At 38.1% G+C, this 27,412-nt stretch overlaps 1 protein-coding gene across 6 annotated transcripts in view; it reads right to left on the bottom strand.

Moving 5' to 3' along the window:
* Positions 1-27,412, bottom strand: part of LOC118835778 (CD302 antigen) — a 204,233-nt gene that overhangs the window by 40,587 nt on the left and 136,234 nt on the right. For 2 of the 6 annotated variants that reach the window (XM_036743033.1, XM_036743031.1), the window contains exon 1: positions 16,718-16,983. The exons of 1 other annotated variant lie outside the window; for it this stretch is intronic. In XM_036743033.1, the coding sequence (XP_036598928.1) occupies positions 16,718-16,781 (64 nt within the window). In that variant the 5' untranslated portion in view covers positions 16,782-16,983. Of the gene's footprint in view, positions 1-16,717; positions 16,990-27,412 lie in introns of those variants that run through there. 3 more of the 6 variants (XM_036743029.1, XM_036743030.1, XM_036743032.1) reach the window with 3 other exon arrangements.

The raw sequence follows: 27,412 nt of genomic DNA on the forward strand, positions 1-27,412 counted from the left end.
AGAAGTGCCCCTCACCTTCTCTAAGAGCTTGATAAGCCACTATACTGTTTCTGTGTATCATTGTGCTGTGTACTTTGGAACCCCAGATCTATTCTCACAAACTCCATTTTTTTTTCTCTCAACCTCCCTTCCATCTCCTTGTTTTAATTGAAATTTAACTTTCTTCTAAGGAGAACCCCAGACCTCTCACAACACTTTCTTATAGAAAAGGCTGACAAACTTTTTGCTTCCCAGTGTTAATTCTAGACAAACAAGGTTATAGAAGGGAAAACAGGATTTCAGAAAACATAGTGTAAGAGCCAAACCATCGCATCATTTGCTTGGAGAGTATTTAGGATGCAGCTGAAAGGACAGTAAACAAGCTATAAATGGAAAAGACACATAAGATTTTTATTTTGAAAAATTCTTTCTCATCAATGACATAGCACTACTACATTTGCATTCTAACATCACAATCCTTGAGGTGTTGCATGAATAAGTAGAAATGACCCTAAAGAAAACAATAAAAGGGAGAGCTTCTAGCTGAAACCACAGAGGAGGAGGTCTATGCTGGGCTGAAGCAATTTTGAGGGTGTTAAAGAATTAACTCTCAAGGTATCTTAAAAAAGGATGGACCCTGAATGCTTTGGGAGAGAGGGAATGGACTTCATTATTACAAAAAAAAAGGCAATGGGGGAAAATATTGGTTAATATTGAATTATATACTTATTTTCCCATTTCTATGAGATCTTCAGGGGCATCTTGGTGAAGCTACAAGAAGGGACCAGGCGGGAATTCATAAATGACATTCTACACCAGACCATGTATTTATATGCAATTCCGTGAAAAGTACGGAGCATACAAGATCTCATTGTGTTTATTGTTCATTAACTAGAAAAAAGCATATGGTTTGGTAGAGAAAAATGCTGCCTTAATTACTATCTTCCAACAAGGGATTGCCCTTGCATGTGAATCAAACAAAATGAGTATTTGCCAGAAGACTTTGCAAAATTTAAAAACATAGATAATTTTGTTCAACGTTCCTGAGTAGTAATATGAAGCAAGGGATAAAACAGGGATATTTGTACTTGACACGTGTTTGGCCACTATCATAGAGGATACCCACATATAAAAACTCCAAATGGAAGAGTGATTGTCTATAGATGACAAAGTCCTCTAGATGTTCCTGTTTGTGGATGACATTATATTGATTACTTCAAACCCTGGAATGTCACAGAGTCTCTTAAGTGAGATCCCCAATCACTAAAAGTTCAGCCTAACTATCCACACAGGAAAAAAACAACAACAAAAAACCGAAATAGACAAGAATGCCTATTGTCCAGAGTATGATATGTAACTCGATGACCCATTGAGCTATTATAAGAGTATATAAATGCGTGTGTGTGTGTGTGTGTGTGTGTGTGTGTGTGTGTGTGTGTTTAGATACAGATATGTAGTTCAGACCTCAGATGGAGCTGAAAGGACAATGAATCTAGGAAGGAAATAGACTGGCTAGCTTTTGGGAAACCATTTAGTCCTTTTGATGACCACCAACTTCTTATTGGAACAGAGGCCCATCTTTTTAAATATCAACATTCTTATGATGATCTTGCATAGCTAAATTTCATTGACTGTCACAGTTTTTGAAGAAGTGAAGTATGCAGAGGCCCATTGTAAGTGGTCTGGAGTATATTGCCAATAGAGAGTTATGCAGGAAAAATAGTATAAAGGATGTCATTAAAGATGTAGGTCCAGTAAAAGAATTAGGTTGGTCATGTAGTGAATTAAAGGAATTATCAACAGACAGCTCATGTGCTTTACTGGTCCATCCATGAAATGCTCAAATAATCTAGAGCGAAGGCTGTTAACCTGGATTCGAGAGACCTTCAAGAGATTTGTGGATAGATTTCAGAGATCTGTAAACTTGGTAGGAAATATTACATCATTATTTCAATATAATTGTTTTCCTTTGAAATTCTATTTTTTTATGCATTTAAGAACATTATCCTGTGAAGGAGTCCATAGATTTTATCAGATTGTCATCTCCATGACCCTGGCTTTATTCAGCTCCATAACCACATTCTGGACAATGTTATTTAAAAAATTCACTATCACAGAATTCCTGTTCCCCTTCCACCCTGCTACTGTTTCTGACCTTTGACCCTTGGTGACTCCCACCATCTCATTCCTCCCCTCCAGTTTTGGGTTGTTGAGCATCACTGCTGAAAATCAACAAACTATATTTCATAGGATCTAGAGCTGGAAGGGACTTTGGAGATGATTGAATTTAATTTCCTCAATTTAAAAATGAAGAAATGGAGGTTCAGAGACTAGTAATATAAATTGAGTTAATCACATATTTGTGGTTCAAACCCAAGTCTTATGACTCCAAAAGTAGTGCTTGCTTTTTTTTTTAGAACTATACCATGCTGCTATAAATTTATGGTACATAATATCATCTATGTTCTCATTGCTGCTCAGAAATCTCTTCTTTCAATTCTAACAAAATCCCTAGTTTCACTGTTTATAGTTATATTTCATACTTTTTCCTTTTTCTTCCTCAAACCTTGAACCTCACCTCATACTGATCCCCAGCTTCCAGCAGATGACCTTGTATCTTATTTCACTAGGAGAACTGAAGACAATCTCCTCAAATGCTTTAGCTTCTTCTCCTCTAAACTTCTTAGCATTTTCTCTTCTTATTATATTGGTGCAAGTGGAAGCTAGTGACTTGATGGGAAATCAAGATACTATAAAACAGAACCAAAGGAATGAAAAAAATGGAAGACAATGTGAAATATCTCATTGGAAAAACCACTGACCTGGAAAATAGATCCAGGAGGGAGAATTTAAAAATTATTGGACTACCTGAAAGCCATGATCAAAAAAAGAGCCTAGATATCATCTTTCAAGAAATTATCAAGGAGAACTGCCCTGATATTCTAGAGCCACAGGGCAAAATAGAAATTGAAAGAATCCACCGATTGCCTCCTCAAAAAGATCCCAAAAAGAAAACTCCTAGGAATATTGTTGCCAAATTCCAGAGCTCCCAGATCAAGGAGAAAATACTGCAAGCAGCCAAAAAGAAACAATTTGAGTATTGTGGAAACAAAATCAGGATAACACAAGATCTAGGAGCTTCTACATTAAGGGATCAAAGGGCTTGGAATATGATATTCCAGAGGTCAATGGAGCTAGGATTAAAACCAAGAATCACCTACCCAGCAAAACTGAGTATTGTGCTCCAAGGCCAAATATGGATTTTCAATAAAATAGAGGACTTTCAAGCTTTCTCAGTGAAAAGACTAGAGCTGAATAGAAAATATGACTTTCAAACACAAGAATCATGAAAAGGTAAACAAGAAAGAGAAATCATAAGGGACTTACTAAAGTTGAACTGTTTTGTTTACATCCCTACATGGAAAGATGATGTGTATAATTCATGAGACCTCAGTATTAGGGTAGCTGAAGGGAATATATATATATATATATGTGTGTGTGTGTGTGTGTGTGTATACGTATATGCACACATATATACATATATGTGTGTGTATACGTATATGCACACATATATACATATATATGTGTGTGTGTATATACGTATATGCACACATATATACATATATATGTGTGTGTATATACGTATATGCACACATATATACATATATGTGTGTGTATACGTATATGCACACATATATACATATATGTGTGTGTATACGTATATGCACACATATATACATATATACATGTGTGTGTGTATACATATACATATATACACACACACACAGATATATATATATATATATATATACATATACACACACACACACACACACAGAGGGCACAGGGTGAGTTGAATATGAAGGGATGATACCAAAAAAAATAAATTCAAATTAAGGGATGAGAGAGGAATATATTGAGAGAGGGAGAAAGGGCGAAATAGAATGGGGTAAATTATCTCACATAAAAGTGGCAAGAAAAAGCAATTCTGTTGGAAGGGAAGAGGGGGTAGGTGAAGGGGAATGAGTGAATCTTCCTCTCATCAGATTTGACCTGAGGAGGGAATACCATACACACTCAATTGGGTATCTTACTCCACAGGAAAGAAGGAGGAAGGAGATAAAAAAGGGCGGATGATAGAAGGGAGGGCAGATGGGGGAGGAGGTAATCAAAAGCAAACACTTTCAAAAAAGGGACAGGGTCAAGGGAGAAAATTGAATAAAGGGGGATAGGATAGGAAGGAGCAAAATACAGTTAGTCTTTCACAACATGAATATTCTGGAAGGGTTTTATATAATTACACACATGTGGCCTATGTTGAATTGCTTGCCTTCTTAGGGAGGGTGGGTGGGGAGGGAAGAGGGAAGAGAATTTGGAACTCAAAGTTTTGAAAGCAGATGTTAAAGAAAAAGTTTTTGCATGCAACTAGGAAATAAGATATACAGGCAATGGGGCACAGAAATCTATCTTGTCCTACAAGAAAGTAAGGGAAAATGTGATGGGGGGGAGTGGAGTGACAGAATGGAGGGCTGACTGGGGAATGGGACAATCAGAATATATGCCATCTTGTTGTGGTGGGGCAGGGTAGAAATGGGAAGAAATTTTGTAATTCAAACTCTTCTGAAAATCAATGCTGAAAACGAAAAATATTAAATAAATAAAAAAATTTTCAAAAAAAATTAAATAAATAATCTTCCTTTGAAAATTCTACTCCATCCAGTTAATGTCACATTTCTTTCTCCCATTCATGCCTGCTCTTCTCCATTCCTTCTTTTAAATTAAGAAAATATATATAGACATATTTTGTCTTTATATCACTTTTAGCATCCAAGTGGGGTCATGAACAGTTGGACAGGACTGAAACTACCCAACAACAACATCACCTTCATCCTCAGATATATTTCTCTCCTTTCCCAGGGAGCCATTCTTTATAATAAAGATTTTTTTGAAAAAGAGAAAAAAATCAGGTTAGCAAAACCAACCAATACATCAATTGAGTTTAATGAAATGCACATTGTTCCACATCCATAGTCCTTCCTCCCCACCTCTGTAGAAAGGAAAGAGTTGCATTTTCTCATCTCTTCTATGGAGATAAGCTTGGTCATTATAGAGATACTCTGCTCAGTCTCACTTTGTTGTTGTTGTTTCTATTTACATTATTTTAGTCATTGTGTATATTGTTTTTCTGGTTCTGACTACTTCAGTCTGCATCAGTTCATATAAATCTTCCTTGGCCCAACTTCTTTAAAAAGTTTTCTATACCCAATGCCTCCACTTTCCATCATATACTCCTTAACCCCTTATAATCTAGTTTCCATCTTCCCCACTTCAGTGAAACAATTCTGTTAAGTTTAACAAATACCAAGTCTTCAAATCTGATGATCTTTTTAAAGTCTGTTTTCTCTCTCACTTCTCTGTAGCATTAGACATTGTTGACCACCACATTCTTGAGGGCAGCTTCTCCTTTCTTGGCTCTAGATCCCTGAGTCTCATGGTTCTCCTCCAACTCTAGCTGACCCTATTTCTCATTCCTATTCCAAACCTTAAGATGGTGATTCCCCATGAATCTGTCCTTAGCCCTCTTTTATTCTTTGTCTCCACCAATATTATTCACTCTCATGTCTTCCATTCTCACTTCCAAGCAGATAATTTCAAATCTCTACTCTTGAACTCTTTAAGCATTCTAGACCGATAAGAGACAACATATGGAGTAATGGAAAATGCAATGGCTCTGGGGTCACAAATGTGGAGTTGTAACTTCTGCTCTGCTCCTTTAGAATTGTATGCCTTTGGGCAAGCCAATTTGAACTTGAACTTCCTCATCTTAAGACAACTGGATTGGACTACATGATTTCTAAGGTCTCTGTCTGCTCTAAATGTACAATCCTCAATCTCTCATATTTCACACTTGGGGGTTATCTTTGACTCTTCAATCTCCTTCCTTTCTCTTATCCAATCAATTACCAAATCCAATACTACTTCAATCCAATTCATCAAACATTTATTAAATCTCTATAATGGACAATTAATTCAGACTATTCATTGGAAGGTCAAATACTGAAGCTTAAATACTTTGTTCAAATAATGAGAGGACAGGACTCAGTGGAAAAGACCCTGATCTTGGCAAAGATTGAAAGCAAAAGGAGAAGGAGATGGCAGAGGATGAAATGATAGATAGGGTATGGAAACAATGACCATAAGCTCGAACAGATAGGAGCTAGTGGAGGATAAAATGGTGTTATGGTCCATGACACAACTGAACAACAACAATAAAACATGGGCAAGGCCCTGGGGCTAGAAGGACAAAATTGTTTCTGACTTCTTAGGAGCTTATATTCTCCTTGAGCTATTTAATATATAAACAGAAAAGAAAATATAAAATAATTTGAGGAAGAAAAAAATACTAATAAATAGGGAGAATCAGGAAATACTTGGAAGCTAAGGGTCCTAAAAGGCAGAAATGAGAAATGAATAGCGGACATTTGGAGGGACAGCCTGTACAAAGATACAGGGATAGGAGGTGACATGTTGAGTTTAGGAAAAGACATAAATGTAAAGTTCTTAAAGGAGAATAAAGTGAAATGAGCCTGGAAACACACGTTGGAATCAAAGTATGAAGGGCTTTGAATACCAGGCTTACAAGTTTGTACATTATCCTTGAGGGAAAAAGGAGCAATTAAAGCTTCTTAATCAATTGGGAGGGTTACATGGTCAGATCTGTTCTTTAGAAAGATATTTTGAAATCTGTCAAAGATGGATCAAAGTGATACAGAGATGGGAAACTGAGAATCCAATTAGCAGGCTATTGTAACAATATAGGTAGGTATAAGGGTATGATGTTGGGTAAAGTGTTGGCTCCATGAATAGACAGAAGGAGATGGATATGAGAACTGTTGTGGAGTTAGAATTGATAAATATTAGCATACTATTCAATATATGAAATGAGGGAGAATGAAGGGTTGAAGATAACTCTGGAGTTGTATGTCTGGGTGACTGGAAGGATGCTAATGTGTTTGAGGAGAGCCAGATTCAGAAGAAAGAGAATGAATTCCGTTTTAGTCAGAGTGAGCTTGAGATTCCTATGGGAGATCCAAATGGAGATGTACGGCAGGCCATTGGTACTGTAGTTCTGGAGTTCAGGAGGAAGATTAAGGTCTCAGTTTCCTCATCTATAAAACGAGGAGCTCAGTGACCTCTGAAATCACTTTAAACTCTAAATCTATGATTCTGTGATCCTATGAGACCTCTGATTCACCCTTTTTGTTGGCTTCCAAACATATCCTTGTTATGGTCAGGTTAGCAAAAACCATCAATAATTCCCTGTTGCCTGCTAAGTAAAGGTCAAATTCTTAGGTTGGCATTGAAGGCACTCCACAATTCTTAATTAGCCTGAGCATCTACCCTTATCTTAAATTATGCCCACCCACACACTCTGTGCTTCAAGTTAATTTGAATGCTCAATATTCCTATACATTGCCAAGATAGCCTATACTCTGGGACTTTTCTCAGCTTGTTTGTTCTTTGTGGAATGCCCTCCTGCTTTTTTCTACCTGTTGAATGCCTTTCTATCATTTAAATATCAAGTGAAATGCCACTTCTTTCTGAAAGACTTTTATTATACCCCCAGTGGATAATGACCTTTTATCCCATTCTCAGACCTCTTATAGCCTTTATGTTATTTTTTTTACTTACATGTTTTACATTATAATAACAATCAGAGTTCTAAGCTTCGTCATGTGTAAAATGAAAAAGTTAGACTGGATTATCTTTAAGGCTCTTTTCTGTTTAAAAATTTCTAGGATAATGCTATCCTGCCATTTGCCCAAGGGTTGGGAGAGATATTTAAAGAAGCTAGATTTGTTGGGATATGGTACGAGGAAAGAAAAAGGGAGGGACAATTTATTTATGGAAAAGAGATTTAAGGCCATAATCTGCCAAAGCACCCCCCCCCCAATTTAATAAAATGAATAAAGCCCTCTTCCACACATATTATGTTTAAAATGTTATCTTGATTCAACCTCTTTAAATTTCTTAAATGTCTAATTGCAGGAAAATATTACTAATATCTTTTATTTACATATTTCAAAAATTATAAAACCATTGATGTGTAATTAAAAAGGATAAAACATTCAGCATGACAACTCATATTTGTATAGTAATTTGCTATATAAAGAGTGTTTACTTCTAACTATGATATGCAGTAGGCAATATAAGTTTACCTATTTTACGATATGGAGGCTCAATGAAGTTAAAACAACTTGCCTAGGATCCTGTGCCCAGGAAGTGGTAGAACCAAGACCCAAATTGAGATCTTTTTACTCCATGTCCACTGAATGCTTTTTCCCCTACATCTCACAAAGGGCAAAAGTTAGAACCATGAGAGAGGATGAAGGAAGTCTGGTTTTTTGTTTTCCTCAGTACAAGCAGGAACTCTACCACACAGAGCTATTTTAAAATGTAACAAGTTGCTTTGTTGGTGAATAAATTTTCCTTTGAAAGAGGTGGCCAAGCAGAGGTTGAACTGTCGGGGATGTTGTAGAGGGAATTTCTGAATTAGTTGGAAGGTTGTCTTAATTGGCTGGTAAGGTCCCTTCCAATCTTGAGATTCTCTGATCTAATGATTAGCAACCCATTTATGCAGCAATCTACTACTTACAATTTCTCACAACACTCTTGAAAAATAGATGGGTCAAGGATATAATTATCCACATAATAGTCTAACTTTCCACGAGTTCACTAGAAGATATCTAAGAAGTAATTTCATACAATATTATCTTGACATTCCTCGTGCTTCATGATGTTCTGTGAAAATTAAATATGCACTGATTGATAAATCAAGGAATAAATGTTTAGGGACCTGTTAAATTTTTAAAAATGAGCCATTGACTGAATTCCAAGTGCTTCAAGGCTCTATCTGCTGCCTAGAAATGACACTGCTGCTTCAAAGGGTTAATGTGATAGTTCATAACATTCTTGGATTTTTAGTCAATTTAAATAAAACTGTTCCTATTTGAAAGTCACATGCACAGCATGAAGAGAAGTGATCCTCAGTGTATATTTTTCTCTAAATGTGAACAAAAGAGAAGCAAAGGTCATGCCATGTTTTAAATATTTCCTATCTGGTAACCAGCCAGTATCTTTAATGAGTTCCTTTTTTTCTTCCCCCCCCTCTATTTTCATTAATATATGGATTTATTTTTCTGCCTCCTATTTGCAGTACAACAACGTCTGACTGTACAGCAAAGGACTGATTTGAAGTTCCAAGAGTTGGGGGCTGGTTTTCTAGAGGAGTTCTAGGGAGAAGGAGGAACAACTAGGCAAAAAACAAAAGGGAACTGAAGGTGAATTAGGGTGGAGGGAAAAGGAACAGGAAGGAATAGGAAAAAAAGGACTAAGTTGGGGGGGGGTGGAGAAGCAAGAAGAGAAAAAGAATGAGAAAAAAGATAGCCCAATTGTAAGCAAAGGTAAAGAAAGATAAACATAAGAGAAAGGAATAGGATGGTAGGGAAAGAAGGAAGAGAACAAGGAAATGGGGTAAGTTGTTCTTGGTATACTTGGGGAGAAACAAAACTGGTCCTTGGGTTTGGGTCCTGAAGGTGGTACCTGGTTCAAGAGTCTAGGTGATGGAGTTTTTGAAGATAAGATGTAGCGTTCCCAAGGAGGTAAATAAGAGGGAAAAGTTAATAAGTGATAATTCAGCCCTTTCACTACCTCCATGTCTCCAGGCCTCCCCGTTCCCCAAACATATGTGGTTTCCTTGTATACCACCTCCAACCTCTGAGTTCCAACTCTGTCCTCCATCTCTTCAGAAGCTGTGGCAGGGTGGTGCTGGCAAGAGATGTGTTTCTAGAATCAATTTTATTTTTGCCACATATTATGAAACACATTTTCCCCTACAAACAATATAGTAAGTAGCAATTAGGCCCATTAATGCTTAATGATCTCAGGCAGCAGAAATGCTACATATTTGCAATGATTTCATTCAGAATATCATCGATGTAGTCATGCAAAACATCTTTGTTTTGGGGTGGGGGTGTGATGGCAAGCAAAGTGGGACTTTTTGTTGTCTTTTGTTTTGGAGTGCTTCTTAGCAGTAAGTCAATCAAGTGCCTTTGAGTCTTGCCTTTGTAGGAAGGCCCACACCCTTTTGCTAATTAGGTCACGAGAAGTGTGAAGCCCTCAGGCCCTGAAAAATGTATATATATGTGCTCTGAGGGTAGCCATTAAGCTAGAACTCTTAGAATGGCAGGAGGAGAGGTTTTGCTTGGGGGCTTACTCATGGAAACAGTGTTCACATGATTTGGCCAGACAAGACTCTGGAAGCCATTAAGGAGCTCCCCACCTTTGACAAACCCAGATGTTGGTGCTTCTGTCTCTGGTAACTATGTATGTAATGTCTTGGTCAGACAGCTAGAAACCTGTCTGTTGATTTGTGTTATTTTCCACTGTTTATATAATTTCTGTTTGTAATTTCTGTGTTTTCTCTGAAGTTCAGGCTGCTGACTTTTTCCCCTGAACTAAGTGAATGATATATGTATGTTTAATTAAAGTGAAATTGTAAACCCCTTAAAGTTGCTTTCTTTAGAAAAGCAGATCAAAGAACCTGTGCTAGCAGTCCTCCTATGTGCTGGTGTTATTGGCTTTACACCCCCACAGCAGCTCTTAGTAACATTGTTGTTACAGGGGGTCTATCCTTTCTTGCCTCAGGCCTTCTCAGTTTTAGATAGGCCCCTATTTTTTTCCTTTCTTTGAATCTTTCACACCTAAAACAGTCCATGTTAGTTACATCCATGTCCCTACCTATTCATTTGGGCCCTACTGCCTACAAACATGCCCTTCTCTCCCCCATCCTCAAAACCCCCCACTTAATCCATCCATCCCTATTAATTATTGTCCAATATCTCTCTCCTGCCTTTTGTGGCAGGATCTTCCTTGAGAAGATCATTGAAAATAGGTGCCTCCATTTCCTTTCATTTCACTTAACTCTCTTCAATTTAACTTCTAGCTTCTTCAGTGAACCAAAACCACTCTCTTCAAAGTTACCAAATGGTCTCTTAATCGCAAAATCCAATGGCCTCAATCTTCATCTTTCTTGACCTCTCTGAAATCTTTGACACTGTCAACTACCCTTTTCTCTTTGAAAGTCTCTTCTTTTTTGTCTTAGGTCTTTGCTAGTGGCACCACAGGTCACCAGAAGCTCTACTGGAGTCACCCTCGCAAATTCGGCCAGGGGTCTCTGTCATGCCACATCTGTTCAAACTTGCATAGCCTGATCCACAAATATGGCCTGAACATGTGCTGCCAGTGCTTCTGGCAGTATGCAAAAGACATCAGTATCATCAAGTTGGACTAAGTTATATTTACAGATTTCACTTCATTGATTACATTGACCATCAGTGACCGACATTTTACTGGATTCCAGACAACTATTTGATCTACTCACCTAAAGATATGATTCTGTTGTACATACTATGCTAATTTGTATATATAATTTTAAAAGGTCATCCTCAGTTATTAAAAAAAGTCTCTTCTCTCTAGGTTTTTGGGACACTACTCTCTCCTGGTTCTTCTATTAGATTACCTTTTCTCAGTTTCTTGCTGCATCTTCAGACAACACAGAATAACCATGGCTATCCCACAAGGACATTTACAATGCTCTTGCTTGGGCTCTCTTCTCTTCTCTTTTTCTATACTACTTTATGACCACAAGTCCTGCAGAAATCCTAAACTCAACATATCCCAAACTGAACTCATTACTTTTTCCCCCAAACCCTACCCCTTTCTAAGCTTCTCTAGTATCACCGCAGGCACCACCAAACTTTCAATTTCTTAGGCTTTCAGCCTAGGTGCCATCCTTGACTCCTTACTCTTTCTCAACGCCTACCCCATCTCCAATCTGTTGCAAAGGCCTGTCGATTTTATCTTTGGAACATCTCTTGAATGTACCCTCTTTTCTCCTTTCAGGCCCTCATTTCCTGATGCCTGAACTACTGCAATAGCCACAAGTCTCAACTCATTCCAGTCCATCTTCCGCTGAGCTCTCAAAGTGATTTTCCTAAAGTGTTTCAGTCATGTTTCCCACCCCAAATTAATAAACTCCAGAAGCTTCCTATCACCTCCAGCATCTAAAAAAATTCTTCTGGTGTTTAAAGACCTTTGTAACTGAACCCCCACCCCACCTTAATAGTCTTAATTACACCTTTGCAGCCCTCCCATCATACTCTTCCATTCAGTGTCACTGGCCTTCAAGACACCCCATCTTCCAACTCCAGGCATTTTCACTGGCATGGAATATTCTCCCTCTTCGTCTCTACCTACTAGCTTCCTACAAGTCCCAATTAAAGTCCCACCTTCTCCAGGAACTTTTCCTGAACTCCTCTTAATGCTAGTGCCTTCCCCATGTTGATTATTTCCTATTTCTCTTATATATATGTTATTCTTACATAGTAGTTTGCATGCTGTCTCTCCTACTAGATTGTGAGCGTCTGGCGGGGATGGGGGTGTTACAAAAAGCATCACTAAATAAGTTTTGGAAACCATTGCCATAAGTTCCAATGTCACAAGGAATTGTGACAGTGGATTTCATAGACTTTGGTGGGCTTGCCTAGGAACTTAATTAGCCTTTATAAGAAAAAATTACTTTTACGGGAAAACACATGTTTAGTTCTAAGTAACCGATTTAAAAATACACTTCTGGAACAACACCTGTTTATAAATTGAGAAATACCTGGATCCCAACTCCAACACTTTTGTGACCTTGCATAAATAACTACGTTTTAAAGGCTCCATTTCCTCACCTCCAGCTACCTACCTCACCTAGTTGTGGTGAAGAAAGAGATTTTTAAATCACAAAATGAAGTGATTAGTAGATAGGGAGTAGATACATTTTGTCAAGAACAGATATTTTTTCCATGCTCTTGGTACAACGGTCCACAAAAGTTTGCTCTATTTCTTTTTCCTCATTGCAGCAGGGGTTTTCTTTTTTTTTTTTCCCCACCTACTTCCAGGGCCAATTAGCAGAGTTCCTGATAGATAGTCAGGAATGTCAACTGCTGCTTTAAGGGAAAGGATGGAACTCTACACACATCTTTTTTTTTTTTTTTTTTTTTTTTTTTTGCTATAGGCATGGGAATAAATAAGCAACTCTCTCCATTAAGTACAAAGACCAGGGAATAAATTAACAACTCTCTCATTAGATGTGAAGAGTAGTAGGAAATCTAATCATTAGGATAAGGGAAGTGGGGGAACAAGCATTTGTTAAGTACTCATGTGCCAGGCACCGTACTAAGAACTTTACAAATATTATCTCATTTGATTCTCATAACAACCCTGGGAGGTAGACATTTTCATTATCCCATTTTACAGTTGAAGCAGAGGTAAGCTAAGTGACTTGAAACTGATCACACATTCAGGAAGTATTAGAGGCTGGATTTGAACTCAGGTCTTCTGGACTCCAGGCCCTGTACTATATCCATGCCACCCATCTAGTTGGCTACACAAACCCATTAATTACAACCAATCACATAAATACACAAGCAACATTTTAAAAAGAAAGACTTTCAATAATATATAAAAACCTATGAAATGATATGGAATTTTTATTCAACTTCCTTTTCATAAGAGAATAAAAACATATTTTTTGAATGACTAGACTATTTTCTGAAAGGTAAGTTGATATGTTACTTACTCGTGTCCTATTCTTCGTGACCCATGGACCATACTGTCCATGAGTTTTTTGGGCAAAGATATTGGAATGGTTTGCCATTTACTTCTCCAGTGGATTAGGGCAAACAGAGCTTAAGTGACCTGCCCAGGGTCACACAGTTAGTAAGTATCTGAGGTCAGATTTGAACTCAGGTCTTCCTGACTCCAGACCCAGCACTGTGCACCACCTAGCTGCAAGTCATTTAACCCCTATTTGCCTCAGTTTCTTATCTGTAAAATAGGGATACAATGAAGAAGGAAATGGCAAACTATTCCAATATCCTTGCCAAGAAAACCCCCCATGAACAAATATCTTTGGGGTCATATAGAATTTGACATGACTCACCACCATCACCACCACTAAAATTGATTTACTTTTCAAAAAATTTAAAAAATATTCTATTATAAATAAAATCAATCCCCAACAATAAAATATAAAGGAGTTAATAAAATTAAGAGAATTTAAATCTTTGAAGTCAGTTATGAGATGATATCATTATATCACTCATGATATCATGCATTACGAAGAGGTTATAATGGACAAGTACCCCTATAATTGAGATCTTGTCTATTGCCAAATGCAGTATTTACAAAACACTATCCAAAATAATGGAGGGAAAAATCTATCTTCTTAGAGTCACTGGTCATGTATGGGGCAAGGAAAGAATAAGAGATGCTTAGTCTCAATGTTGCACTGGTTCTCATGGAATGTTAAAAGATATAAAGAAAAACTTCCAGTCTGGGGAGGGACATTAGGGTCATAGCTGGAAGGGACCTTTGAAATCATCTTGTCCCAACAGCCTCATTTTAGATATGAGGAAACTGAGGCCCACAAATTAAGGTCAAGAAGGAAGAGTCAGGATCCTCTCGACTTCAGATTTATGACTTTTCCTTCCATCCATACCCATCAAAAAAGGCACATGATCTTGGTTATTGTAGGGCTTTTCATGAGACAAATGGGGTAGCTGTACTTGTATAGAAAGAAGACCCACAGGTTTCTGGATGAGAGGAGGGGGGAAGTAAGGGTAGGGGTAGTTTTTCATGATGAAGATGGGGCAAGAATTTATAGAAACAGAATAAGCAAATTTAAGTCTCAAACAAAATCGCCCCACTTCAGGGAGCTCATTCATTTACTCTTGGGAGACACTCAAGAGTTAAGTTTGATTTTTAGAAGTGCAAAAGATGTTTTCTTCATGTCCATGTCCAAAGGTAGGAAAATGGTGCCTGCAGCAAGCTATGGAATACAGCACCTTTCTAGTGGCTTAAGCTTCATAGATTTCAGATTTTCAGACTGGAAAGGACTTTAAGGATCGTCAGGTCTACACTTCTAATTTTACCGATGAAAAAACTCCAGAGGCCAATGATTTGCCATGGAAAACTCAGAGGAAGAAAGGGACTAGAATATCCCAGATTAAGAAGATGTGGATCAGGGTACAAAGACTCCAGCTATTAAAGCAAAGATCCATGGGGCATATCTGAATAAATAATGGTGCAGTGGGCATGACAATCATAGATTTTGTCATAGTCTAAGTAAGGCCTCTGAAAGTCTCAGTGTTAAGTGTTGTCAGAGATGTAATGTGTGGGGCAAAGAGCTAAGAAACACAGCTTTGCTCCAGCACAGCCTCTATTTCAGGTGAATATCAATGTTTGGTCTGTAGTGTTGATTCGTGACTCCTGTCCAAGTGCAGTGACTTCTTAACCTCTTTCTCTCCCTGCCCACTCCAGACAAACCCCCCATATTTCAGTCTGCATTTGTAGACTCAAAGGCTTACATAAACTTTTAAAGACTGAAGCTTGGAGTCTGACTACAGATTGTCTGGTTTGCCAGCAAATTTCAAGCAGGAACTTAACTATCACAGAATGACATTGAAAATTCAGGAACTCTCTTGTGTAATCACTTTATTTTGTTTAAAAAAAATGTTGCAAGAAAACATGCTGTTCTTGTTTATTTTGTTTTCAAGTCCTAGAATTTTTCACAATAACACTTCTAAATTGTGGTGTTCCCCAAATCTTCCCCTCCCAAACCCCTAAGAAAACACTTCGGGTCTGTTTGTAGTGCAAACATTTGTTTTACCAAGTTCATTGGTATAGATCCTATGAGCTTAGGGTTATTTTGGGAAGTGCTCTTGACTGATTCTGATGCATTGGTCTGGCTGTGCTGAGTTTCTCAATCCCTTGTCTATGGTCCAAGTGGTTAAAGAGCAGTTTTACCACCCACTCCATTTCCTGATGTTCACAGAGAAAGGCAATTGCTCTCTCCCCAAATTTCCCTTCTAGACAATTTCAACAGAAAATACATACTTTTCTCCCTTCCCTCCTAATTACCCCTTAATCGGAGCTATCAGGCAATCTTTCCCATTCATCCATTAGACCTACCCAGGCTGTGAGTGTCCACTTCTGCACATGCAGAAATGCGGTAAGGAGTGAGAAGAGTGAGAGAAATCTCAGCTTTGTAAACCTCTGCCCTAGGGGTGCGCTGGTTGTGTGTAGGTCTATATGCGGGTTGTTAGTGTATACACCTGACCTAGGGTGGTACAGATCTCTGCCCAAGATCCTAGAGAACCACTTGTGGCTGAGCAGGGGATTTTAGGAGTTTTCAGTTTTCAACCATCCCCCTAGAGAATGATCTCAGTGGACAGAAGAACCTGGTCAAGGGTTATGTGTTCATCCCCTCCAACTCTCTCTATGGAACCCTCTCCTGCTCTCAGTGGGGAGCTAGCCAGTCAGGCCTCATATCCAGAGCTGCCTGAGCTAGCCCTCTGCATACCTATGTCACTGTGTCTGTTATCTCTGTGTGTCTGTCCTTCTGCTCTCTCTTCCCCCTCTTCCCTTCCGTTCCTCTCTCCGTTTTCCCCTCCCTCTCCTTTTCCTGCTTCCCCCTCTCCTCCTTCCCTTCCTCCAATTCCCTTTCCCTTCTCCCCCACTTCCCCATGCTCTAGCTCCCACCCCCACCCATCTTCACCAGTGCCCCTGCCCTTGGGAGGCTCTCGGCAGGACCGGGGGAAGCAGAGCCGGGCCAGCGGGGACGCCTTACCAGCAGCGGCGAGGCCCAGCAGGAGCAGCAGGGTGGGGAGCGTGGCGACCACGGCTGCGGACATGGCTGCGAGTGGGGTGCGCTGGTCCCCAGGGGCGGACCGCGAGCCTCCCCTGTAACCTGGGGGAGGGGACACAATTGGGGGGGGAGCGGTGTTTGGCTGCCCCTCTCAGAAATCCGGAACTAGCTTCCACAGCCCACCCCTGACCGTGACCCCCCCATTCGCTGCCACTGGTGGAGGCAGACGGATATGGGGGAGGCGGGGGAGGGGGGATAAGGGGAGGGCCCCTTGCGGGGTGGGAAGAGCTTTGGCAGAAGACCCTGTCCTAGTCCCGCAGAAAGGCACCAGAGCCAGGGGTAAGCTTTCTTTGGCTCACAGAGGTCGCCAAGCGCCTCCTTTCTCAAGACCCCTGGGAAGACAGAAAGCTCGGAGACCTGCCCCTTACACCTCCTCCCTGTGGGGTGCTGGGAACTGCCCTCTTTCAGCTCTTCCCTTTTGGTTTTGCTTTGATCTCTGGAGGACAGTGGAATAGGAGTAATTGAGGGGGCCCTGTCCAATTCTCACTTCCGGTGGTTAAGAGAATAAGTCCAGTTTTAGCTGCCATTCTCACCCACTGCTCTTCTAAATTAATGGACCCAACAGAGGAAAACATTCCGTTAAAGGGTAAAAAAACCGGAATCGTAGCATATTAGAGCCACCATAACTCACATTCAATGCCATTCAGCGACGTGCAAGGCACTGCGCTTGGTGCCGGGGATATGATGTGCTCAGAGAACTTTCATTCTACTGAAGTATCAGTGCTAGGAGAGTCCTTGGAGATCCTGTAGTCTAACTCCCTCATTTTAGAGATTCCATTAAATCCCACAGATCTTTAGAGCGCCTACTGTGTGCAAAACACTGTGCTAGGTGCAAAGATGGGAAAGCACTAGTTTTTTTTTTTTTACCATAGTCTTTCTCCTTATTGTATTTTGCATATTCAAGCTTCATCTCCTGTAGGCCTGACAAATCTTTGGAGTCTCATAACTCTAGAACCAAATCTCTTAATCTGGTGTTCTTAACAAGGGGTCCTCTGCATGGATTTCAGGGGGTCTATGAACTGGGGTAAAGAAAAACTACATTGTTATTTTCACCAATCTTTGGGGTTTTTAAATCCTACATATTCTATTTTATTCATTTAAATACATTATTCTGAAAAAGAGTCCATAGGCTTCACCAGCCTACCAAAAGGGGTGCATAAAAAAGTTTTAAGAACTCTTGGTCTAGAACATCTTATTCAAATGAAGAATATCTTTTGTTTCTCTCTGTTCTTTTTTGTTTCTCCTCCAAGTTCTTCACAACATAGTAAATCCAAGATCTACCTCCTCTTGTGAACCTTTACTTTTTAATTTCATGCTAACTCTTAGTTGGCAATGGATTCGTCAACTTTATCTATTTATACATTCTTTTCTTTGAGGTTTTCTTTTCTTTTTTTTTTAATTTAAATTTATTTATTTTTAATTTACAATATTCAGCTTTTAAATTTTTGAGTTTTAAATTTTCTCCCCCTCCCTCCCCAAGACAGTGTGCAGTAGGATATAGGCTCTATGTATACATTCATATTAAATATATTTTCACATTAGTCATGTTGTAAAGAAGAATTATAACCAATGGAATGAACCATGAGAAAAAAGAAACAAAACACAACAAAAAAAGAGAGAGAGAGCAAATAGTATGCTTCAATCTGCCTTCAGACTCTGTAGTTCTTTCTCTGGATGTGGATAGCATTCTCCATCATGAACTTTTTTGAGTTATCTTAGAGCTTTGCATTGCTGAGAAGAACCAAGTCTATCAAAGTTAGTTGTTGCACAATGTATTTATATATTTTAATAGCCCAGTATGGGCCCCTTTAATGTTTGACCTTGCTAGTGATGCAACCAAAGTTAGTTCCTTATTCACATTTGTAAATGATATCCTTCAAAGTGATTATTATGTATTATTGGCAACTTTAATATCCACCCAAGAGAATTAGATTTATAGAGGTGTTATTTTCTTTTTTTTAAATTATTTTTAACATTCTTTTCTTTTTAAATTTTGAGTTACAAATTCTCTTCTTCCCCCCACTCTCTTCCATACCTACTGAGAAGGCAAACAATATATCAATTGTACATGTGAAATCATGCAAAACATATTTCCACGTTAGCCATACTGCAATAAAGAAGCAAGATAAATAAAGAAATACTTCAATTTGCACTGAGAGTTCATCAGTTCTCTCTCTGGAGAGGGATAGCAGTGTTTGATCATGGGTCCTTTGGAAATGTCTTGGATCATTGTATTGATCATAGTAACCAAGTCTTTCAGAGTTGACCATCATTAAAACATTACTGGTACTGTGCACAATGATGTCCTGGTACTTCTCACTTTACTTTGCATCAGTTTGTATAGGTCTTGCCATGTTTTTCTGAAACTACCCTCCTTATCATTTCTTTTTTAAATTTTTTAAAATTTATTTTTTAGACCCTTGTTCCTGAGAGGAGCCAAGTCTATCAAAGTTAATCATCACAGATACCGTGTGTCTATAATCATGTATAATGAATGTTCTTTTGGTTCCACTTCCCTCACTCAGCATCAGATCAAGTAAATCTTTCCAGGTTATTATGAAGTTCATCTGCTCCTCATTTCTTATAGCACAATAGTATTCCATTACATTCATACACAACAACTTGTTTAGCCATTCCCCAGTTGATGGGCATCCCCTTGATTTCCATTTCTTTGCTACCACAAAAAGAGCTGCTATAAATATTTTTGTACGTATGGGTCTTTTTCCCATTTGTATGATCTCTTTGGGATACAGCCATAGAAGTGGTATTGCTGGGTCAAAGAGTATGCACATTTTTATAGCCCTTTGGGCATAGTGCCAATTTGCTCTCCAGAATGGCTGGATCAGTTCACAACTCCACCAACAATGTAACAGTGTTCCTATTTTCCCAGATCTTCTCTAGCATTTATCATTTTCCTGTTTTTTATGTTAGCCAATCTGACAGGAGAGATGTGGCATCTTAAGAGTTGTTTCAATTTGCATTTGTCTAATCAATAGTGATTTTGAGCATTTTTTCATATGACTATAGATATCTTTAATTTCTTCCTCTGAAAATTATCTGTTCATATCCTTTGACCATTTGTCAATTGGGGAATGACTTGTGTTCTTATAAATTTGACTCAGTTCCCTGTATATTTTACAGATCAGGCCTTTATCAGAGACACGGGTTGTAAAAATTCTTTCTGAATTTTCTACTTCTATCCTAAGCTTGGTTGCATTGACTTTATTTGTACAAAAACTTTTCAGTTTAACATAATCAAAATTATCCATTTTGCATTTTGTAATGCTTTCTATCTCTTGTTTGGTCATGAATTCTTCCCTTTCCCATAAATCTGACAGATAAACTATTCCTTGCTCTCCCAAATTGTTTATATCAGCCTTTATATCTAAATCGTGAACCCATTTTGACTTTATTTTGATATATAGTGTAAGATATTGGTCTATGCCCAGTTTCTGCCATACCATTTTCCAATTTTCCCAGCAGTTTTTGTGAAATAGTGAATTCTTAGCCCAGAAGCTGGACTCTTTGGGTTTATCAAAGAGTAGATTATTATAGTTGTTTACTACTGCATCTTGTGTACCTAACATATTCCACTGATCTACCACTCTATTTCTTAGCCATTACCAAGTAGTTTTGATGGATTTTGCTTTATAATATTGTCTAATATCTGGTATGGCTAGGCCACCTTCCCTAGCATTTCTTTTCATTAATTCCCTTGATATTCTGGACCTTTTGTTCTTCCAGTTGAATTTTGTTATTATTTTATCTAGCTCTGTAAGATAACTTTTTGGTAGTTTGATTGGTACGGCACTGAGTAAGTAAATTAATTTAGGTAAAATTGTTATTTTTATTATATTAGCTCAGCCTAACCCCTAGCAACTGATGTTTTTCCATTTATTTAGATCTTATTTTATTTGTGTGAAAAGTGTTTTGTAATTGTGTTCCTATAGGTCTTCTTATCATTTCTTATAGCACCATAGTACTCCATTACAATGTTACAACTTGTTCAGCCACTCTGCAATTGATGGACATCCCCTCAATTTCTAATACTTTGCCACCACAAAAAGAACTGCTATAAACATTTTTGTACATATAGGTTCTTTTCTTTTTTCTTTGATCTCTTTGGGATACAGACCTAGTAGTGGTGTTGTTGTGTCAAATGGTATGCACAGTTTTATAGCCCATTGGGCCTAGCTCCAAATCGTTCTCCAGAGTGATTGGAGTTCACTACTCTACCAACAATTCATTAGTGTACCATTTCTTCCTCATATCCTCCAGCATTTGCCATTTCTGATAGGTGTGAGGTAATACCTCAGGGTTGTTTTAGTTTGCATTTTTCTAATCAGTAGTAATCTGGAGCATTTTTATATGTCTATAGATAACTTTGAAACTGCCTGTTCATATCCTTTGACCATTTATCAGTTGGGGAGTAGCTCTTATTTTTATAAATTTGACTCAGTTCTATATTTAGTATCTATTTGAGAAATGAGTTCTTTATCAGAGAAACTTGCTATAAATTTTTTTTTATATTATCTAATTGTCTATGCTACCTGTTAGCAGAATGTAGTTTCCCTGGTTATCCCTTTTAATTAGGTCTTTTTTTGCTTTTGCTTTGTCTGAGATCATGACAGCTATTCCAGCCTTTTTTACTTCAACTGAAGCATATTAAATTTTGCTCCAACCATTCATTTTAACTCCGTGTGTGTCTTTGTTTCAAGTACGTCTCTTACAAACAAGATATTATTGGATTCTGGTTTCTAATCTGTTCTATTTGCTTCCATTTTATGAGTGAGCTCATCATTCTTATTCACAGTCATGATTACTGTATATTCCCCTTTATCCCATTTTCTCCTGTTTTTTCTTCTCTCTCTCCTTTTATCCTGTTCCTCTTCCAAAGTCTATTTTGCTTCTAACCACTGCCTCCTTGAATCTGCTCTCCTCTTTAACATCCCCACCCCCACCTTTGCTTTTATTCTCTTCCCTTCCATTTTCCTTATTGGCTAAGTTACATTTCAATACCCAACTCTGTGTGTATGTTATTCCTTCTTTGAGCAAATTCTGATGAGAATGAAGTTCAAGCATTGCCTGCCACTCCTTTCATTTTCCCCTCCATTGTGAAAGTGCTTCTTCACATGTCTCCTTTATATGAAAAAAATTTCCCCATGCTATCTCTCCCTTCCCCCTTCTCTGAGTGCATCCCTCTCTCTTACCCCAACATAATTTTATGATCATACCACCATAGTAGACTCATACACACCCGTGCCTTCTGTCTATGTAAATGCCTCTTAACTGCCCTAATAATAACTAAATTCTCAGGAGTTATATGTATTGTCTTCCCATATAGGAACATAAGCAGTTTGACTTTATTGAGTCTCTTATGATTACTCTTTCGTGTTTACTTTTTTATGCTTCTCTTGAGTCTTCTGTTTGAATATCAAATTTTCTATTCAGCTCTGGTCTTTTCACCAGGAATGATTGAAATTCCTCTATTTCATTAAATATCTATTTTTTCCCCTAAAGGATTACACTCAGTTTTGCTGGGCAGGTGTTTCTTGGTTCTAATCCTAACTCCTTCCAGAAGGAAGATCATATTCTAAACCCCTGCTCCTTTCACATGAAAGCCGCTAAATCTTTTGTTATCCTGACTGTTGCTCCACAATATTTGAGTTGTTTCTGGCTACTTGAAGCATTTTCTCTTTGACCTGGGAGCAGCTGTTGTTGCTGTTGCCACATGTGTAGTCTCCAGACCTCTACTCTGGTGTTACAACTTCTCCTGCCTCCCTCTTAAGTTTTCTTTGGCCAGAAAATATCTCACCTCAATTTTTTGTTGGCTCTGTTGCTCCAAAATATATTCCTGGGATTTTTCATTTTGGGATCTCTTTCAGGAGGTGATTAGTAGGTTCTTTGAATTTCTGTTTTTACCCTCTGGATCTAAGATATCTGGGAAGTTTTCCTTGATAATTTCTTGAAATACAATGTCTAGGAATTCCATCTTTGATTGTGGCATTCAGGTATCTTCTCTGTCTTAGATTTATTTTCCAGGTCAGTTGTTTCTCTGATGAGGTATTTCACATCTTGTTTAATTTTTTTTCATTCTTTCAAGTTTCATTTTATTGCTTCTTCATGTTTCATGGAATCATCTTTCCCTTGCCCAATGCTAATTTGTAAGGAATTGCTTCCTTTAGCTAAATTTTGTACCTCTTTTCCCATATGACCAATTCTGCTTTTTAAGAAGTTCCTTTCTTTGGTGAATTTTTGTGCCTCTTACCATGAGGCCAATTCTGTTTTATAAGGTCTTATTTTCTTCAGTATTTTTTTGTGCCTCTTATCAAATTGTTAATTTTCTTTTCATAATTTCTTGTATCACTCCCATTTCTTTTTGCAAGTTTTCCTCCACCACTCTTATCTTTTTCTTTAACTCTTCCAGGAATTCTTGTTGGGCTTGGGTCAACTAGCATTTTTCTTTGAGGTTTTTTTTGGTAACTATTTTCATAATGTTGACTTCTTCTACATTTGTGTCTTGGTTTTCCCTGTCAGCACAGTAGCTTTTTAAGGTCAAATTCTTTTTTTGTTGTTGTTTGTTCATTTTCCCAGTCTATTTCTTGACTTTGAACTTTATGTTAAAGTTGGACTCTGCTCCTAGTGATGGAAGGCACTATCCAAAGCTTTAGGCTTTCTCATAGTGCTATTTTCAGAGTGACTTCTAGGGGTCTACAATTTTTTTGGTTCTTCCAAGGTGGTGTTCTCCTGGAAAGAGGTATAGTTACTGTTCTCCTGGTCTGTGTTCTGGTCTTTACCAAAGAAGGGCCCTTGTTCCCCTATAGTTGCATGCACTAATACTCCTCTCTGCTTTGGAACTGTGACCAGGGCTCCTGCTCCCTTGTGACTGACCACCAGTGCTCTTCTCCCTGGAACTGCAATACATAACTGTATATGGGCAATACAGTTGCCAATCAGTGCCAGATGTACCTGTTGCCAGCAAGGAGTTTTTTGTGATCTCTTCCTGAGCAATTGTCAAACCCCTTCACTGTTTCTGTGAGGTCTTAAAGCTTCTCCTGCTGCTGCTGCAGCTTCTCCTGCTGCTGCCACATATGTACACTCCAGACCTCCACACTGGTGTTAAAGACTTCTCCTGCCTCCCTCTTAAGTTTCTTAGGCTGGAAAAATATCTCACCCCATTTTTTTGTTGACTCTGCTGCTCCAAGATTTGATTTGGGGCATTATTTTAAAGTTGTTTGGAAAAGAATGCTAGAAGAGTTCACCCGAGCTTTTACTCAGTCATTTTTCACTCATGTCCAACTCTTTGTGACCCCATTTAGGGTTTTCTTGGCACAGATATGGGAGTAGTTTGCTATTTTCTTCTCCAGGTCATCTTACAGATGAGGAAACTGAGGCAAATAGGGTTAAGTGACTTGCTCAGAGTCACATAGCCAGAGTCTGAGATAAGATTTGAACTCAGGAAGACGAGTTTTCCTGACTCTAGGCCTGGTGCTCTATCCAGTGTGCCACCTAGTCAGTTGGGTGGCTGCCCCTAATCTGCCATCTTGAATCTGCCTCCCACAGCAGGATTATTTCTATTGGTAGTTGATATTTTGAGTAATCTGTGATTTTTTTATCCAGTTGAAACTGACTTGTATGCCTCATCATGGCATGGTGGTGATTCTGAACTTGCAATGGTTAAGCTGACAAAGTTCAGCTCTTATCAAATTGTAGCAGGTCTTATCAAGCTAGAAAGTCTTTAAATACTGGCCCAGTGATACATTGTGGATCTAGTTAGTGCCAAAGCAACAAACACCAGAGAAGTGGCCACTCAGTGATGAAAGTTTTGACTATGGCAATCAATGAAATATTTCTTCTTCAAGGGGTAACTCTTGTAAATTCTCCCAATCCTTTTTTCATGACTCTGGAATGCTGAAAAGATCTGTGATCTCATTGATTCAGATTGCCTCCAACAATTCAGATTGCAGACTGGAATCCATCCACGGCAGTACATGCAGTGAGAATCTCATCCCATATCTTCCCAAAAGTTTGTCACTAGGGATCTCTTTTTCATAGTGTTTTATAAACAGTAAGGCACCACATAAATGTTTATTATTACTATAGTTAGATTAATACAGTAAGTAGCACTAGTGATTAGACTTCTTAATTCTGAGTAACCCAGCATGGCATGGCTCGGGTTCTCTGTATAATAACACTGCATTATTAAATCCCATAATGTTTGAGAACAATAGTGGCATAATAAAAGAGCACTGGATTGAAATCAGATAATCTGGGTTCATACTGCGGCTCTGGAATTTATTACTGTGTGATCATTGGTGAATTAGATCTAGGTGGTGCAGTGTATAAAGCAATAAATTTGGAGTCAGGGAGAACTAAGTTCAGCTCTGCTTCAGACATTAGCTATATAATCCTGGACAAGTCAGTTAACCTCTTCTGGCCAAATGAGGATAATAATAGCACCTATCTCATAGGATTGTTGTGAGAGAAAATGAAATAACAAATATAAAATGCTTTGTGAACCTTAAAGCACTATATAAATACTGGCCATTAAGTAATATAAATTAATTTTTAGGGCCTCAATTTCATCTATAATATGAAGAAAATAATGCCTATAATACATACCTGCCAAATAGGTTATGAGGATCAAATGGAATAATGTATATAATGTACTGCAAATGCTTACATGCTGTATACAGCTGGGCCCTGGGTGGCTAGGTAGCCCAGCAGATAGAATGCTGAACCTGGAGTCAGGAAGACCTGAGTTCAAATCCAGGCTCAAAAATTTCTTAGCTGTGTTACCCTGGGCAAGCGAGTCACTCAGCCTGTTTGCCTCAGATTCCTCATTTGTAAAATGGGGATAAAAAACACCTACCTTCTAGGATTTCTGTGAGAATCAAATGAAATAAAATTTTAAAATGTTTTGCAAACCTTTGTGCACTACATAACTGCTAGTAGGTATTATTATGTATGTGTCAGAAACCATGATTATTATAGTGATAGGGACAGAACCTGCAATTTCATTAATGCTGGGAACTCCCAGGTGAGCAAACTCTCTCGATACAGGCTAGCATCTCTGCCACTTATAATCTTTTTTTTTTTAAAAACTCTTTCTTTAAAACAATATTTTATTTTTTCCAATTACATGTAAAGAAAATTTTTGACAATCATTTTTTAAAATAAAATTTTGAGTTCCAAATTTTTTTCCCTCCCTAAGCAACTTGGTTATATAGGTGCAATCACATAAAACATATCTCCATATTAATCATGTTGTGAAAGAAGAAGCAGAAAAAAGGGGAAAAATCCATGAAAAAAATAAAGAGAAAACAGTGTGCTTCAATCTTCATTTGGACTCCATCAGTTCTTTCCCTGGATGTAGATAGCATTTTCCATCCTGAGTGCTTTGGAATTGTTTTGGATCATTGTATTGCTGAGAAGAGCTAAATCTATCACAGCTGATTATCACACAGCATTGCTGTTACTGTGTACAATGTTCTCCTGGTTCTGCTCATTTAACTTTTATTTATTTATTTCAATTAAAAAAAACTTTATTTATTTTTGGTTTTCAATATTCACTTTCATAAGATTCTGAGTTCTAAATTTTCTCCCTTTTCCTCTCCTTCCTCCCCAAGACAGCATGCAATATGATATAGGTTCTCGCTATATACATATATACATGTACATATGTACATACACATATGCACACATTCATATTAAACATATTTTCACATTAGTCATGTTGTAAAGAAGAATTAGAACCAATGGGAGGAACTACAAGAAAGAAGAAACGAGCAAATAGTATGCTTTGATCTACATTCAGACTCCATAGTTCTTTCTCTGGATGTGGATGGCATTTTCCATCATGAGTATTTTGGAGTTCTCTTAGATCCTTGCATTGCTGAGAAGAGCTAAGTCTATCAAAGTTAGTCATTGTACAATGTGGCTGTTACTGTATACAATGTTCTCCTAGTTCTGTTCACTTCACTCAGTATCAGTTCATGTAAAGCTTTCCAAGTTTTTCCGAAGTCCACCTGCTTATTATTTCTTATGGAACAATAGTATTCCATTACATTCATATGCCACAACTTGTTCAGCCATTCCCCAATTGAGGAGCATCCTCTCAATTTCCAGTTCTTGGCCACCACAAAAAAGAGCTGCTATAAATATTTTTGTATATGTGAGTCCTTTCCCATTTTTATGATCTCTTTGGGTTACAGACCTAGAAGTGGTATTGCTGGGTCAAAAAGGTATATGTAGTTTTATAGCCCTTTGGGCATAGTTCCAAATTGCTCTCCAGAATGGTTGGATCAATCCAGAACTCCACCAACAATGCATTAGTGTTCCAATTTTCCCACATCTTCTCCAACATTTATCATTTTCCTATTTTGTCGTTAGCTAATCTGATAGGTGTGATGTGTTACCTCAGAGTTGTTTTGATTTACATTTCTCTGTTCAATAATGATTTAGAGCATTTTTTTCATATGAGTACAGATAGCTTTAATTTCTTCACCTGAAAACTGCCTGTTTATATCCTTTGACCATTTAGGGAAAGACTCATATTCCTATAAATTTGACTCCATTCTCTATATATTTTAGAAATAAAGCCTTTACCAGAGACAC

Source organism: Trichosurus vulpecula, chromosome 2 (genome assembly GCF_011100635.1).
Source record: "Trichosurus vulpecula isolate mTriVul1 chromosome 2, mTriVul1.pri, whole genome shotgun sequence".
NCBI lineage: Eukaryota > Metazoa > Chordata > Mammalia > Diprotodontia > Phalangeridae > Trichosurus > Trichosurus vulpecula.